We start from the raw sequence: 17,646 nt of genomic DNA on the forward strand, positions 1-17,646 counted from the left end.
AACCCCACTCCCTGGTCCCCAAGGGATTGCTATCACCAATAACCTTGGCTTGGGTGCTCCATAGAGCAAGGAATCCAAATTCTTCTGCTAGAATACTTGAATTCTGAGTAACACGTGGAGAGGGGCCAGGCTGGCATACCAGCAGGGAAGGTGAAGCAACAGGTTTGGGTAGAGGAACCACTGAAGCCCCCGTCCCCACCTCCACCTCAGTGTCAATGTACACACTCACTGTGGGGAGCTAATGGGTGGTTTACCTCATGTTTCACAGCCATTCTCCTCCCTCACTAAGGCATTCACACTGCAGTCAGTGCTGGGCAAAGCATTCCCCGCCCGTGCATGGCACTCTTTCTGGGAAGACACTGAGAACACATCCCAGGTAACTTTGGCTGTGCAGGAATGGCCAGGCAGGATCAGCCATCTAGTCCAGTAGCCTGTCTTCAAGGCCAGCACCAGATGCTTCAGAGGAATGTGCAAGAGCAGTTATGGGATAAACTCCCTGCCATGGTTAGAGGCTGGTTGTGCCCTCACACAAAGTGCTGGAGATAACTTGTGTCTATGAATGCTCCCAGGTTTATTCTAAGACTAAGATTTTCAAAGAAACCTACGAGAGTTAGGGGCCCCCCTCATTGAAATTCAATGGGATTTGGGCACTTAACTCCTTAGGGTTCCTTGAAAATTCCAGCCTAAATATCCTACTTGTTCATATCAGCTTTGATTAGGGCATAGAAGGAATACATCACGTCTCTGAGCAGAGCCACACAACCACACATCTCTTGCTCTGCTCTCAGCAGTCCCAGCTGGATCAGACGGCTGAAATGCATGGTCTGTGTGCGTGCCTTCTCCTGAGAGGTGCCTGGCGGTCCAAGGTGAACTTCTTGTCACTGCTTCCCAGATTCATAGATTCATAGATACTAAGGTCAGAAGGGACCATTCTGATCATCTAGTCCGACCTCCTGCACAACGCAGGCCACAGAATCTCACCCACCCACTCCTATGAAAAACCTCACCTATGTCTGAGCTATTGAAGTCCTCAAATCGTGGTTTAAAGACTTCAAGGAGCAGAGAATCCTCCAGCAAGCGACCCATGCCCCATGCTACAGAGGAAGGCGAAAAACCTCCAGGGCCTCTTCCAATCTGCCCTGGAGGAAAATTCCTTCCCGACCCCAAATATGGCGATCAGCTAAACCCTGAGCATATGGGCAAGATTCACCAGCCAGATACTACAGAAAATTCTTTCCTGGGTAACTCAGATCCCATCCATCTAATATCCCATCTCAGGGGATTAGTCCTATTTACCCTGAATATTTAAAGATCAATTAATTACCAAAATCACATTAGTCCATCATACCATCTCCTCCATAAACTTATCGAGTAGAATCTTAAAGCCAGATAGATCTTTTGCCCCCACTGCTTCCCTTGGAAGGCTATTCCAAAACTTCACTCCTCTGATGGTTAGAAACCTTCATCTAATTCCAACTCTAAACTTCCTGGTGGCCAGTTTATACCCATTTGTTCTTGTGTCCACATTGGTGCTGAGCTTAAATAATTCCTCTCCCTCTCCTGTATTTATCCCTCTGATATATTTATAGAGAGCAATCATATCTCCCCTCAGCCTTCTTTTAGTTAGGCTAAACAAGCCAAGCTCCTTAAGTCTCCTTTCATAAGACAAGTTTTCCATTCCTCGGATCATCCTAGTAGCCCTTCTCTGTACCTGCTCCAGTTTGAATTCATCCTTTTTCAACATGGGAGACCAGAACTGCACACAGTATTCTAGGTGAGGTCTCACTAGTGCCTTGTATAATGGTACTAAAACCTCCTTATCCCTACTGGAAATGCCTCTCCTGATGCATCCCAAAACCGCATTAGCTTTTTTCACAGCCATAGCACATTGGCAGCTCATAGTCATCCTATACTCCAAGGTCCAATACTCCAAGGTCCTTCTCCTCTTCCGTTACTTCTAATTGATGCGTCCCCAGCTTATAACTAAAATTCTTGTTATTAATCCCTAAATGCATAACCTATTACTATTACTCCAGTTTACAAGGTAATCCAGTTCCTCCTGTATAATATCCCGATCCTTCTCTAAATTGGCAATACCTCCTAGCTTTGTATCATCTGAAAACTTTATTAGCACACTCCCACTTTTTGTGTCAAGGTCAGTAATAAAAAGATTAAATAAGATTGGTCCCAAAACCAATCCCTGAGGAACTCCACTGGTAACCTCCTCCAGCAAGACAGTTCACCTTTCAGTAGGACCCGTTGCAGTCTCCCCTTTAACCAATTCCTTATCCACCTTTTGATGTTCATATTGATCCCCATCTTCTCCAATTTAACTAATAATTCCCCATGTGGCACGGTATCAAACGCCTTGCTGAAATCTAGGTAAAGTAGATCCACTGCATTTCCTTTGTCTAAAAAATCTGTTACTTTCTCAAAGAAGGAGATCAGGTTGGTTTGGCAAGATTTACCTTTTGTAAAACCATGTTGTATTTTGTCCCATTTACCATTGACTTCAATGTCCTTAACTAATTTCTCCTTCAAAATTTTTTCCAGGACCTTGCATACTACAGATGTCAAACTAACTGGCCTGTAGTTACCCGGATCACTTTTTTTCCCTTTCTTAAAAATAGGAACTATATTAGCAATTCTCCAATCATTCGGTACAACTCCTGAGTTTACAGATTCATTAAAAATTCTTGCTAATGGGCTTGCAATTTCAGGTGCCAATTCCTTTAATATTCTTGGATGAAGATTATCTGGGCCCCCTGATTTAGTCCCATTAAGCTGTTTCAGTTTCACTTCTACCTCAGATATGGTAATATCTACCACCATATCCTCATTCCCATTTGTCACGCTACTAAGATCCTCTTTAGCCTTATTAAAGGTTAGCTTCCCCCATCCTGTAAGTGGGGCCTACATTCTTTGTTCCTAGATGTGCATTGGCCACTGTTGGAAGACAGGATACTGGGCTAGATGGACCATTGTTCTGACCCAGTATGGCTGTTCTTATGTTCTTCTACAGTTACGTCATATACCTCTACACAGATATCACTGGACTAGACTTCCACGGGAGGTTGTGGAACCTCCGCCACTGGAAGTTTTAAGAACAGGTTGGATAAACCCCTGTCAGGGATGGTCTCAGTCCTGTGGTCCTGCCTCAGTACAAGGGGCTGAACTAGCTGACTTCTCAACATCCCTTCCAGCCCTATGTTTCTGTGATTTTGTGATGTAGCAGTATTAAAAATACTGTTTGCTTCTGCCCAGTTTACCAAGCAATCCATATTACTCGGTATCAGTGACTTCCCCTCTTCATTATTTACCACTACTCTAATTTTTGTGTCATCTGCAAACTTTATTAGTGATGATTTTTTCCCCCAAGTCATTGATAAAAATAGTGTACAGCCAAGAACTGATTTCTGCAGGACCCCAGTAGAAAAATACCTATGCAATGACAATTCCCTATTTACAATTACAATTTTAGACCTCTCACTTAACCAGTTTTTAACCCATTTAAGGTGTGCCATGCTATTTTTAATATGCTCTAGTTTGTTTAATCAAAATACCATGTGGTACCAAGTAAAACACCTTACAGAAGTCTATGTGTATTACATCAACACTACTAATTTTATCAGCCAAGTCCGTAATCTCTGTGACGAAGAGGGGGATTTTCCTGTTTTTTTCTTGTTTTTTTCAATGGTTTGTATGCAGAGGGGGTGGGATGCAGTTTCCCTGCATGTTACTGGTTTAATGAGGTGATGGGAGAGGGAAGTTTGTTGTTGCAGAGGACCAGCCACGGCACTTGGGACCCCAGCCAATGGCCTGGAGAATGGAGACCCCAGCAACTGGTGACCTGGTGACCGGGAGGCCCAGCTCAGGAGTCCCAGCCAGTTCTGGCCAGTGGGAGGACAATGGGCTGTGAAGACCTGGTTACCTGATCAGCTGGGTCCAGCCAGTAGGAAACATGGGATGGTTGAGAGGAGAGGAGGCCCAGGTGACCCTGTTTACTTGGCTAGAAGACAATGGACAGAGGTGGGGCTTGCGGGAAGTGATATCAGATGCCCAGCTGGGAAGCGCAGGGTCTCAGGTCTGGACAGTGAGAGCAGGCAGAGCCCACCTGGATGCAGGAGAGACTTAGATGTGCTGTGCTGAGGGAGGCCAGGCCTGAGGGCCCTGAGAGTTTCCTATGCTGTGTTCAAACGCTCAATAAACCCTCCTGTTTTACGCTGGCTGAGAGTCGCTCCGGTCTAGAGATCAGGGTTGCATTATTCCTTTGGGAGTGGAGGCCCCGGAGGTCCAGAGCGAGTGGACTCCCTGAGGGGGCCCACAGCAAGAGACAGGCGTGCTAAGGCTCAGAGAGGTGCGGTTCCAGGAGGCGGAAGGGCTTAACCCCAAGAGAGAGTGGACTCCCAAGAAGGGCTGTCACACTGAAGGGGGTTCCCCGCAGGGATCGTTTGGGGCCAAGAGTGGGCACAATCTGTGAGTCCGAGACAATCTCATTACAAGCCACCAAGATATCAAGTTAGCTTGTCAGGATCTATTTTTCCTAAATCCATGTTGTTTGGCATTAATTATATAACCCTCCTTTAATTCTTCATTAATTGAGTCCTGTATCAGCCTCTCCATTATCTTGCCTGGGATCCAAGTCAGGCCAGGTTACCTCATTTATCCTTTTAAATATTGGCACAACATTACCTTTCTTCTAGTCTTCTGGAACTTCCCCAGTGCTCCAGGACTTATTGAAAATCAACATTAATGGTCCATTGAGCTCATCAGCCATCTCTTTTAAAACTCTTGGATGCAAGTTATCTGGACCTGCTGAATTAAAAATGTCTAATGTTAGTAGCTTATGTTTAACATCCTCCCTAGATACTAATGGAATGGAAAGACAGGGCCAAAATGTGCAGCCCTTACTCCTAGTCTGTAGGACCAGGAAAGGAGAGATGGTGCAATTATTTTGGTAATAGAATGTTGACAGAAACCTGGAACTGCCGCCAGCAGCAGTTCAGAAGTAAGGGTGGCAATACCATACCGTGCCATTCTTACTTCTGACCTGCTGCTGCTGGTAGAAACTCTGCTTCAGAGTTCGGATTCGGGCCAGCAGCTGCTGCTCTCCAGCTGCCCAGCTCTGAAGGCAGCGCCGCCACCAGCAGCAGTGCAGAAGTAATGGTAGCCATAGGCGGCTAGTAACTGCTGATAGTAAGGGGACACAATTTAAAGGTTATGGTGGTATGCAGCAGAGTTCAAGGCACCGGTGTTTTGGTTTCTAGTGCTACTTTTGATGTCATGATTTATGATACTATGTATTAGCAGATGAAGACTCTTCTAAAAGAGAGCTACCATGAAGAAAACTGTGATTGTATGTTTCATACATGCATTAAAAATCTTAAGAAAGTTGTCCTAATATATGGCTAGCATTTAGGCTAATTTGTACGTTACTGGCCCTGGCACTTGAGATTCTTAAAAAAAGGGCACTCACAGAAATGCTTATGCATTCTGTCATTTGCTTCTTTGATGTGCTCACTGCTACCTTAGAATAAAGTGCCAGAATCAGTCTTGTGAATAAATATAACCCCAACACATCTGCATACAGCTTTATAATTACAGCCAAACCAAGTGATAGAAAAATAATCCATCTTTATTTCAATAAAAACACTGTTTGGAGTGAAATCCTATCCCTCGTTCACATTCCCAAGCACTAAGATAACAAATGATTTATATTAGCACACTAGATGCATATTAATTTTATAAGAAGTGTTAAGGAATTGTCCTGATTCTAGTGGCAAAGATGCAGACAGACGGTTAAACAGCACGGAATGCAAGTGTTGCCATTGGGGTGAGAGCTCTGAGCAATAGGAGCAGCTTAGCCCTCCAACGAGTTTACATTTCCCAGAAAAATTTCTGCAGCTGCTCAGAGATACAGTCATTCTACCTGTACTTTGTGGTTAGAGAAATTCAGTGGAAGATGGCTGCCAAGAGACATACACTGTCTCGCAGCGGGCAAGCAGGCAGTGAAGTACACTGCTAGGCAGAGTTTGTCTGAGGAGAGTGCCCAGCAAATTGGACAATAGAATGAGGGCTTAGAAGCAAATTAGCAAGGTCTTGCCATTGATTTGCTATCTAGTTGGCTTTGAACCTGGCTGAAGTGAATGAGAATTTTATGCCCTTGAACTGCTATATCCCCATCAAACCAATGAGACAGCTGATCCACCTTTACTTCTGTATTACTTATTTAAAAAGACCAGTCATGGGCTAAAAATGTAAGAGATGGTTTTCCTGTAACGACAGCTATATAAATGAGGATACCAGCCAAGACGCTTATTTCAGTGATCCATTACTCTCGTCTATTTCAGAGATTTGGGCTTAATTCTCCACTGTGCCCAAGTGGAAAGATCCCCCAAGGACCTTAAGCCTGCTGAGAACTGGGTATATCAGAGCCTAGCTCTGCCTCCTTCCCTTCCCTCACATGCTCTGTCTCCTCCTTCCCTCCGAGAAGCCTTTGCTTTCCCTTATGCCACGCAGTGGGTTCCAGCACAGTAGACGGCAGATGCAGAAGGCAGCAGAACCATCACTGCCACTGGGGAGATTCCTTTGGCTGTTTCAAGTTCACTCTGTGCTGCATAAGCAGAGAGCTGACCCTTAGGTCTGTAATACCAGGGACGGATCATGGTGTGATCATCTTAGACCAGGTTTACCTCCTCTATCACCTCTGACCTGCTTTGGGAGCAGAGCAGATCTATTGCATCTCTCCACCAGACACCAGGTTCTTCTTAGCAGCCCCACTTTTGGACACCTATTGCATTGCTCAGTCACTTCAATTGTACATTTGACCTACTTGCTTTATGGCTTCAGCCTTAAATTTCTCTTTTCATTTTAGTTTTTGTTACACTAAAATGCAGGGAACAAACAATAACTAATGCATATTTGTTGAAGATTTCTGGAACAATGTGTCATAAGATATTTTTGCAGCAGTACAGAAAAAGAATTAAATCACTAGGCCAATTTTACCCCTGGTGTAATTTCACTGGAGTCAGTGGAATTACAACAGATTAATTATACCCGTAGCTTTCAAAGTGCAACAATATGCTATACCTTTCAATACCTCACTTTATACGATACAGTATACCTTCCAATACCCCACTGTACACAATATGCCAAAACTTTCCAGCCCACCACTGTATGCAAAACAGCATATCTTCTAATACCCCACTCTGTATGCAGTATTTTCAGAGCTTGTAATTTATAAGCCCCTATTAGGTATCCCCATATTGTAAGAGAAATAATATTGAAGCATGTATCCACGTAACACGCAGCCACTGCAGGCTTCGGTGCAGTAAGGTGACACTCAGGATCACTGAACGCTTGTTATGTATTTGCACCTGGTGGGAGACAGCAGCTAACAACACTTTGTCCTTATCCTTTCTTGGCAAATGCTTTGCAGTGGAAACATTGCCATCAATGCTACTTTCTTTATTTCCAGTGTGAGCTGGAAGTGGCTCTCTTGTTACATAGCAAGACCACCACAATGTTACTCTGGGAATAGGGCGAATATGCTGTAGCCCTACAGCAAACCAATCGAATGAGGTGTGTCATAAATATAAAGGGAAGGGTAATTACCTTTCTGTATACAGTGCTATAAAATCCCTCCTGGCCAGAAGCAACATCCTGTTACCTGTAAAGGGTTAAGAAGCTCAGCTAACCTGGCTGGCACCTGACCCAGAGGACCAATTAGGGAACAAGATACTTTCAAATCTTGAGGGGGGGAAAGGCTTTTGTTTGTGCTCTTTGTTTACATGTTTGTTCTCTCTTGGGACTGAGAGAGGCCAGACAGGAATCCATCTTCTCCAACCCATCCTAATCCAAGTCTCCAATATTGCAACCAGTATAGGTATGCCAGGCAAGGCGGATTAGTTTATCTTTTGTTTTATGTGAATTTTCCCTGTGTTAAGAGGGAGGTTTCTTCCTGTTTTCTGTAACTTTAAGGTTTTGCCCAGAGAGGGATCCTCTGTGTTTTGAATCTGAATACCCTGTAAAGTATTTTCCATCCTGATTTTACAGAGGTGATTCTTTTACTTTTTCTTGAATTAAAATTCTTCTTTTAAGAACCTGATTGATTTTTCATTATTCTTAAGATCCAAGGGTTTGGGTCTGTGCTCACCTCTACAAATTGGTGAGGAGTCTTATCAAGCCTTCCCCAGGAAAGGGGGTGTAGGGCTTGGGGGGATATTTTGGGGGAAGACGTATCCAAGTGGGCTCTTTTCCTGTTCTTTGTTTAAAATGCTTGGTGGTGGCAGCATAAGATTCAAGGACAAGGCAAAGTTTGTACCTTGGGGAATTTTTTAACCTAAGCTTGTAAGAATAAGCTTAGGGGGTCTTTCATGCGGGTCCCCACATCTCTACCCTAGAGTTCAGAGTGGGGAAGGAACCCTGACATGGTGGCAGAGCGGTGGGATCATTTTTAGATCATTTTGAACCAGAAGCACAGCAGGATTTTGTAAAAGGTGATTGCAGCTGCAGATTCTGTCTCTCTGCCTGGGGGACAGAGCAACAGGCATAACAAAAGGATGTTTCTGTAGGCTGAGACCAGCTATCAGAAAAAAAAACAGGTATCAGGTTACAGCACATCAAAATTTTACAAGCCAGGTTGTTTTTTTCTTTTTAACTCTCGGGTATAGCTAGGTTAAAAACAGAGAGGTTAGAATGACAGAAAGCAATACCCAACAAAAACTGGAATTAACCAGATTTGGGGCTGAGGAAAGACAAAAGGAACATAAAAGACAGGTAGAACTCAGACAGATGGAGATGGATGCACAAGCAGCCAAAGAAAAAAGAAAGGGAGGCTGCTCACAGGAAAGAAATGGAGGCAAAGGCTAAAGAAATGGAGGAGAAGGAAAAAGAGAGGATGCATGCACTGGAGATAGAGAAGGCAGGGGCTCAGCAGAATATACTGAATAACCCTAACAATCCTTCCCCAACAATCCACAAATGGGAGCGACTATGTCCATAGTATGATGAATCCAGTGATATTGCTGAATATTTTCTCACCTTTGAGAGACTGTGCACACTCCATCAAATTCCTGAAGCTCACAAGGTGACCACATTGGTCGGAAAACTGACTGGAAGAGCACTGGACATATTCAATAAGATGCCTATTGAGGAGGCTTCTGACTATAATAAATTCAAGGATTTGGTTTTAAAATAATTTCAGGTTACACCTAAAACTTACAGAGTAAAATTTAGAGCCCTTAAGAAAGGACCTGGACTAAGTAATGTGGCTTATATAAACCAGATGAAGGATCTGTTAGACAAATGGGTCAAAGGAAGGGGTGTAACTAGCTTTGAAGGAATGTGTGATTTGATGACTCAGGAGCAATTCTTGAATATGTCCAAGGAGGAAATAAAACAGCGTTTATGGGATAAGAAAATGGACTCAGCAGAAAGTCTTCCTTCTTATGCTGATCAATACAAGCAGTCCCAGACCGCCAGAGAGGCAAGGCAAACCGGAACAAAACAAGTGGAGGGAGGAGAGAGAAACAACCCTGGTTGCAGTTGGAGCGGATACCAGAAGGGACATCCCCAGACCACACCCTACTACTGGGGGCAGCCCAAGGCCCCAACTATACCCCAAGGAACACTCCAGACACCTTATCGTCCTGCCACACCGTTCTCCAGCAACCCACCTCGCCCCAGTGACCCGTCAGCTCAATGATGTTTTAAATGTAATGAGCCGGGGCATGTAAAGGCCAACTGCCCCAAGAACCCAAACAGATTACAGTTCATTGCACCAGAATCACACCAGAGGTCCTTAGGCCAAGATATCTTCCCAGATACCCCCAGAGCAGAGGGAAACTGTGAGTGTGGGCGGGAAGAAGGTCACAGTATGGAGGGACACTGTAGGGACACTCCAGACACTGGAGCACAAGTGTCGGCTATCCATGCTTCCTTAGTGGACCCCAATTTAATCAACCCAGAGGTCCAAGTGATGATTCAACCCTCCAAGTCAAGTCCAGTTTGGCCAATGTACATGGCAGAGGGGCATTGCTGGCATATGATGGCATATATCACATTGGTAGATGTGCAGGTGAACGAGCCCCTGATGGTGTAGCTGATGTGATTAGGTCCTATGATGGTGTACCTTGAATAGATATGTGGACAGAGTTGGCAACGGGCTTTGTTGTAGGGATAGGTTCCTGGGTTAGTGGTTCTGTTGTGTGGTGTGTAGTTGCTGGTGAGTATTTGCTTCAGGTTGGGGGGCTGTCTGTAAGTGAGGACTGGCCTGTCTCCCAAGATCTGTGAGAGTGATGGGTCGTCCTTCAGGACAGGTTGTAGATCCTTGATGATGCGTTGGAGAGGTTTTAGTTGGGAGCCGAAGGTGATGTTTAGAGACTAACAAATTTATTTGAGCATTAGCTTCACCCCCAACTAAAACCTCTCCAACGCATCATCAAGGATCTACAACCTGTCCTGAAGGACAACCCATCACTCTCACAGATCTTGGGAGACAGGCCAGTCCCCCACTACTGTTCCTCACATGTTCTTGTCAACTGTTGGAAATGGCCTATCTTGAATATCACTACAAAAGGTGGGTTTTTTCCCCCTCTCTCTCCTGCTGGTAATAGTTCACCTTACCTGATCACTCTTGTTACAGTGTGTATGGTAACACCCATTGTTTCATGTTCTCTGTGTATATAAATCTCCCCACTGTATTTTCAACTGAATGCATCCGATGAAGTGAGCTGTAGCTCACGAAAGCTTATGCTCAAATAAATTTGTTAGTCTCTAAGGTGCCACAAGTACTCCTTTTCTTTTTGGGGAGGAGCATGTGACCATTCCTGCCCCTCCCTAGCATCACCTCTGATGGTAGCAATACCATAACCCCCTCACAATAACCTTGTGACCCCCCCTACAACTCCTTTTTGGGTCAAGGCCCCTACAGTTACAACACTGTGAAATTTCAGATTTAAATAGCTGAAATCATGAAATTTATGATTTTTTAAATCCTTGACTGAAATTGTCCAAATTGGAATATGAATTTAGTAGGGCCCTAGTTATGGGACACATGGGCTCATTGGGCACGGGAACACAGCAAACTGAACCTCAGTGGGTCATTGGGCACAGACGCTCAGCAGGCAGGGAGACTCCCTCCAAAGCTCAGCAGATGTGGCAGACGGGGTGTCACTGGGCCCTGAGAATCACCAGGCGTGGGGCTTGCTCCACTTAAATAACCAGCTTATCTCTGCTATGGGCAGCATGCTGGGAGACATAATTGAAGTGACAGACATTTCTAAATCCTGCCAGATTAAATGAGGTTGTTCCAGAATGAGCGGAGCTCTGAGATGTAACAACCAAACAAAGGCGCCTCTCAACTACCTAGCATCAGAGCCAGCTAAAATAATGCCTTTGTCAAAAATAGGAAGAGAGTTGTTGTATATTCTAAGTGAACCAATGAATCTAACATGTATTTTTAACTTTGTGTTATTCATTAGCACTGCATCAGAGCCAGGTTCCTTGTCCATGATCCCAAGGGTCCTGGGAAATGCTGAAAGATCGGATTACTCCATTACATTTTGGCTCAGTTAATTCCTCTACAGGAAGCTCACAGATAAGAGGCAGCATGATGGCAGGTATCAGAAATTGCTAAAGTCTAATCCCACCTCTGCCACTGACTAGTGGTGTGGCCTTGGGCAAATCTCTTCATCTCAGTTGCCAGATCCCTATAATGGGGCTCACTATTTATTGATACACTTCCCAGAGCTGGTGGGAGGATTCCTCAGACTTTGGACAGAGATGTAAAGTACTATGCATGTGCTAAGTACTATGACAACAGAACCTGGCTCATTTGCACAGTGGATCAAATCCTGCCCCCAGCAGCGAGCCTGAGTAGCTGAACCAGGAACAGGGCAGATGTGTGGAGAAGAGGTGGTGAAATGAACTATTTCTGAAGGCTGCTGTAGCTCCTTGGTGGAGTAACTTGGTGTAGCCTCTCCCAGGGAAAGACCAGACAGCACTGGGTAAGCTAGCCCTGCCACTCCCCTTACCTACCCACGTCCTACCCCTATCTGCACATTGCCAGACAAGGAGCCCTTGCAGAACTGGGCTCCACACCATGCTGGCTTGCCCTGTCCCCACCTTGTGCAATGGAACTGCACTGGTTTTTCGGCCAGGGACACCACCCTAGCAGAGGGAGGGGCAGGGTTTGCCCCACTGTGAGTGAATGATTTCTGTAGATCAGTAATAGAAGAAACGTTGAGACTGCATGGAGGATTCCTCACCAAAGGGGCCTTTAGTTTGGCAGTTGCAGTTTAGGTTGGATTCCTATGCAAACCTTCAGGCTGTGCCAATCAGTACCTTTTGTGAAAATAAATAAGCATTAGTTCTAAGACAGCCTGCTAATGGGCTGGCTCTGCGGCTACAGCTCTGCTGGGGAGCAGGGATGAGATGAGCGGGTGTTTTTCTCTGCACAATTCATAGTGTGAGATTTAATTTAGTGCAGCTTAACACATTTCTACACAAAAGAAGTGTTATAGCAATAGCTCCTTTACACTGAGGAGTTTGAAACACGTCCCACCCCCCCCGAATGTTTTTGCACATACGTGTTTCTGCCACTTACCAGCTCTGTCAGCTCCAGAACGCTTAGCGAAAATCCGAGCAGGCATCCAGTTACAACAGAGAGCATCGAAAGAGTCAAGAGGCCATTCTTTCTCCAGAAAGCTCGGATCCAGTTCCAGACGGCCGAGCAGCTAACGGAAAATGAGTTTAACAAGGCTTTTTTAATACGTTCCCACATGATCCTCTTCAGAGGTCCAGAAAGTTCCAATCCGAGCAAAATGTCTCTTTGATGCTGCTAATATTCCCGAGGTTGCTAGTAGTCATCATTAGTGATCTTTCTTGTTCTGCAGAATCATTTCCCTTTGCCAGGTTCAGAACCCGCCAGAAACCAGATCAGAATCAGAGAACTCTCTCCAACATAATACCAAAGGGAGAACCAGTGTTATACTGCTATTTGGGACCCATTCGCCTTAATGGAAAGTGACATCTTAGACTAGTTAATCCAAGCTTTCTAGCTGGCTGGAAAAAAGGTTGATGACAAAAACATGCATAGGTTAACCCCTTCATTGCTATGTGGTTGCACCAGGTACACTCTCCGCAGCGCTCCCCATGGACATGGAACCAGAGAGGTTAGAGGAGGTTCACACAGCCCAGGAAGCCAGTCCTGGATGGTCAATCCTACAGAGCTATCATTGGGGTGTATGAGCTTTGCATAGGGTCACAGGTCGAGGGTCCCTGCAGTGGGTCACACACTGGGGCTTTAGTAGGCTGACAGCAGTGACTGGAACTAGGATCATGAGAACCGAGATCTACACATTTTCTTCTTGGTCCCTAATATAACAAGGACTGTCTGGGGCCTCTGGGTGCCCCTGCAATATCTTTGTTTAATCATAATTAGATCCTGCAGCTTTTCTTCTTACTGTACCCCCAAAGCCCCACTGATGGATCAATATAAGGGTCTCTGCAGCATAAGAGAGATTTGCAAAACTAAGAATATTCACTATGATCATTAATAAGGCAAATCAAAGAATTATAGTAGTTCCAAGATCTCAACCTATACAACACCTAAGGGTGATGTGAAAGATACAATCACCTGATATATCACAAGATTTTCTAAAGCTATAATGCAAAGATAAGTTTTCTTTAGGTAAAACACGGTATTGTCAGAAATGTGTGAACAGAAAGCTAAAATTGTGCAACTGTTAAGTTTAGCAAAGCCTGTTACAAGACAGATGGAAAATACCGAGGTCCACAGGAGGTCTTGTTAGGAGCAGTGGCCCTTGATGTAATCATATCTTAGGGTTTGCCTTCACTGCAAAGTTAACTCAAGTCAACTTGAATCCTGTCCCCATGCTAAACCTCTTTGCTTGAATAAGCTGGCTCACCAGGGGCATAGCCCAAGTAAGCACAATTTGTCGGCTGCTAACACAACCATTACGCAGTTGGGCACAGGCTTGCTCCACGCCAGTGGTGCTCGTCCTTGAGTGCCTTCCAATAATCCCCCATGTGCCCAGAAGGGTCAGAAAAGATCTGTCAGGGCTCATACATGATAAAAAGCCCAGAGAAGAGTTGTTGCAAGATAAGTATAAAATTAAAGAATTAAAGTTAGCTTAAGGAAATATATCTGTGCTCCAGAGAAAGACCCTGACTAACAAGTAGAAGGAAGGCCTTGGGGAGAAAGGCAGTTATAAATCTTATCTGGATTAAGACTGGAAATAAGGAGGAACTATCTCAGATTGGTTTTTAGACGGTCAATCATTGGCAATGACATCACTTGTTTGTTAAAGGGTATAAAGAGTAATCTCTGAAAGGGTTCATTGCTAATACCTGCCTGACCATGGTGGAGCTGACCAATATGGGTCTAAGCACCTCTGGGGTTCATCCATTTGTGAGTATCTTGAACAAATGCTTAGAAATTTTTTGTTACTGTTTGAGTGTAGTAAATTGCTTATTAGAGAGGCTTTTTAGGCATGTTTAGAGCAGCTCTCAAAGTACCATTTGGCCTTCGGATTTAATAAAGGAATTTACAGTTAAAATGGTGTTTTCCCATATTAATAGTGATTTCAAATATTATTAATAATTCCAACAGCCATGGTCTTGGGCTAGAGTCATACACAGGGTCAAAGCAAAAAGAAAAGGAGTACTTGTGGCACCTTAGAGACTAACAAATTTATTAGAGCATAAGCTTTCGTGAGCCTCAGCTCACTTCATCGGATGCTGTAGCTCACGAAAGCTTATGCTCTAATAAATTTGTTAGTCTCTAAGGTGCCACAAGTACTCCTTTTCTTTCTGCGAATACAGACTAACACGGCTGCTACTCTGAAGGGTCAAAGTGGTATCACAGGGAGAAGCCACGCCCAGGGTCAAAGCCAGAGTCGTGACTGGGGTTAGGACAAGGGAGCAGGAACTTGGTCTTGGGGGTCTGGCCAAAACCTCTTCCTGACCATGGTCACATATAACTCTTGATTTCTTAGTCATACATAAGCAGAACAACACAATATCATATTAGCCATCTTCAATCAGCTCACCAAAATGGTGCATCTTCTTCCACGTGTACGCCTCTCGAACACAGATACTACCACACAACTTCTAATTATGCATGCTTTTCAACTCCATAGTCTCCCCAATCATCTTACCACAGATTGGGGCTCTCACTTGACATCCAGGTTTTGGAAGGAAACGTTTCACCTCCTAGATGTCCGTTCTCATACATCCACCTCCCATCAGCCCCAGACGACCGACCAATCAAAACAAGTCAACCAGGTACTTGAGGAGAATCTACACTGTTTCCTGAACCAATGCCAAAATCATTATGTTGCATTACTCCCATTAGCCGAATTTACTTATAATAATGCAAAACATGCTTCTACCAAGTTCAGTCCTTTTTATTCCAAGTATGGTTTTCATCCATGGCTCCATCCCTCTGTCCCCCACCACCTGTGGCAGTTCCTGCTGCCTCAGATCTGGTACAGTCTATTCATAAGATCCTAACCTAAAGGAGCATGTAGAGCAGACGTGGGCAAACTATGGCCTGTGGGCCAGATCCAGCCCGCCAGCTGTTTTAAGCCAGCCCATGAGCTCCTGCTGGGGAGCAGGGTCTGGGGCTTGCCCTGCTCTGGCACTTTGGCGCTCCAGCCAGGGAGCTGGGTCAGGGGCCACTTCACGCTGCCCCCAGAAGCAGTGGCATGGCCCCACTCCAGCTCCTATGTGTAGGGGCAGCCACAGGGCTCCATTATGCATGCTGCCCCCATCACAAGCACCACCCCGAGAGCTCCCATTGGCTGGGAACCGCGGCCAATGAGAGGTGCAGGGGCAGTGCCTGCAGACGGGGCATCACGCAGAGCCACCTGGCCTTGGTTCCGCGGAGAAGCTGGAGAGGGGACATGGCCGCTGCTTCCGGGAGCCACGTGAGGTAAGCGCCGCCTGGAGCCTGCAGCCCTGAGCCTCCCCATGGCCCAACCCCTGCCCCAGCCCTGACCCCCCTCCCACACTCCGAACCCCTTGATCCCAGCCCAGAGCACCCTCCTGCACCCCAAACCCCTCATCCCCAGCCTCACCCCAGAACCCATACCCCCAGCCAGAGCCTCAAGCCTTTCCCACACCCCAACCCCCTGCCCTAGCCCTGATCCCCCTCCCACCCGCCGAACCCCTCGGTCTCAGCCCAGAGCACCCTCTTACACCCCAAACTCCTCATCCCCAGCCCCACCCCCGAGCCTGCACCTCCAGCCAGTTCCCTCAGCCCCCGACCCTGCACCCTACTCCCCCACCCGAGCCCTGAGTCCCCTCCTGAATTCCACATTTCTGGCCCCACCCTGGAGCCCACATCCCCAACCAGAGCCCTCACCCCCTCCCATACCCCAACCCCAATTTTGTGAGCATTCATGGCCTGTCATACAGTTTCTATTCCCAAGTGTGGCCCTTGGGCCAAAAAGTTTGCCCACACCTGATGTAGAGGCTGCCAAAATAACCTACAAATGTCACACTGACAAAAACCGCCAAGAGGCACCACCTCGGAAGGATGGTCAAAAAGTACGGCTGTCCACTAAATGTCTAGATTGGCCAATCTGCACACAAATTGGGCAACTGAAACACAGGCCCTTACCCCATTCTTCGGCAAGTCAATCTGGTGGCATTTGAATTGATCCCTCGATTCTGGAAGGTCCATCCAGCATTTCATGGATGCCTCCTGAAGCTGTTCCTCGATGATCTGGTTCCACTACTGCTGCCCCCCGTTCGAGTCCAGGCCCACAAGGAGTATGCACTTCGGAACGTGCTGGGTTCCCAGACACAGAGAGAGCCACACCGTTTGCTTCACTGGGGAGGTTAGGGGACTGAAGAACATCCTCGGAGCCAGCCCATCATGTTCATGCCCCTGCAAAACCATGGGGCGCCCTGAAAAAAGCTTCACCCGAAGGCACCTGGCCAGGGGGAGGGCAGGTGTCAGTCACTAGAGGTCTCGACCCCAGGCTGGTGGGGTTAGTAAGTAGGAGCCTTACTCACTGCTCCACCAGGCTGCAAGGCCGCTGGGGGAAACTCGCTGATACCCCACAACAGAGGCTACAACTGCTGACTCAGTGGGATCAGCTGAGTAGCTCTTAGCATAAAGCTTCCTGTTCCTGGTATCAGGATGGTATCAGGATGGTATCAGGCTGAAAGACTTGCTTTTGGAGGTCTTAGAGTGCAGGCGTCACAGGACCTCACATCATCCTGCATCTCCAGCCACCAGAATGAGCGAGCTACTGCATGCCAAGTCTAGGACTGTCCAAACTGACCACCCAAGGGGTGGCATGGTGAATGTGCAGCACCTCGAGTCACAGGGGACCCTCGGGGATATACAGATGGTCATTAACATAGAAGAGCTCGTCGGACCAGAAGTAATGGTGTAGGGTGGTCCCAAGGAGGCCCTCCTTGGATAACGTTATGAGCTTTACAAAAGGACCATGAGGAAGGGCTACTTGACGTGAGGTAAAGAAGCCCGATGACAGTTCCACAAAGGCAGAGGTGTGGTTTTACTATGTTGGGTGGTTGTTCTTCAGGATTCACAGGTTCCATATAGTTATCTCCCTTCCGTGAAAGGGCATCTACCTTACCTTTCTTGTG

The 17,646-nt window shown here is 46.1% G+C and overlaps 1 protein-coding gene across 2 annotated transcripts in view; it reads right to left on the reverse strand.

The window, feature by feature from the left end:
• The window catches only part of LOC119848535 (excitatory amino acid transporter 5-like), a 96,018-nt gene extending 83,157 nt beyond the window's left edge, over positions 1 to 12,861 (reverse strand). The window contains exon 1 of one of the 2 annotated variants that reach the window (XM_038384506.2): positions 12,608 to 12,861. In XM_038384506.2, coding sequence (XP_038240434.1) covers positions 12,608 to 12,784 — 177 coding nt within the window. In that variant the 5' untranslated portion in view covers positions 12,785 to 12,861. Of the gene's footprint in view, positions 1 to 12,269; positions 12,516 to 12,607 lie in introns of those variants that run through there. The other variant, XM_043502864.1, reaches the window with a different exon arrangement.
• Positions 12,862 to 17,646: the final 4,785 nt, after the last annotated feature.

The sequence above is a fragment of the Dermochelys coriacea genome, chromosome 25 (genome assembly GCF_009764565.3).
Source record: "Dermochelys coriacea isolate rDerCor1 chromosome 25, rDerCor1.pri.v4, whole genome shotgun sequence".
Lineage (NCBI taxonomy): Eukaryota > Metazoa > Chordata > Testudines > Dermochelyidae > Dermochelys > Dermochelys coriacea.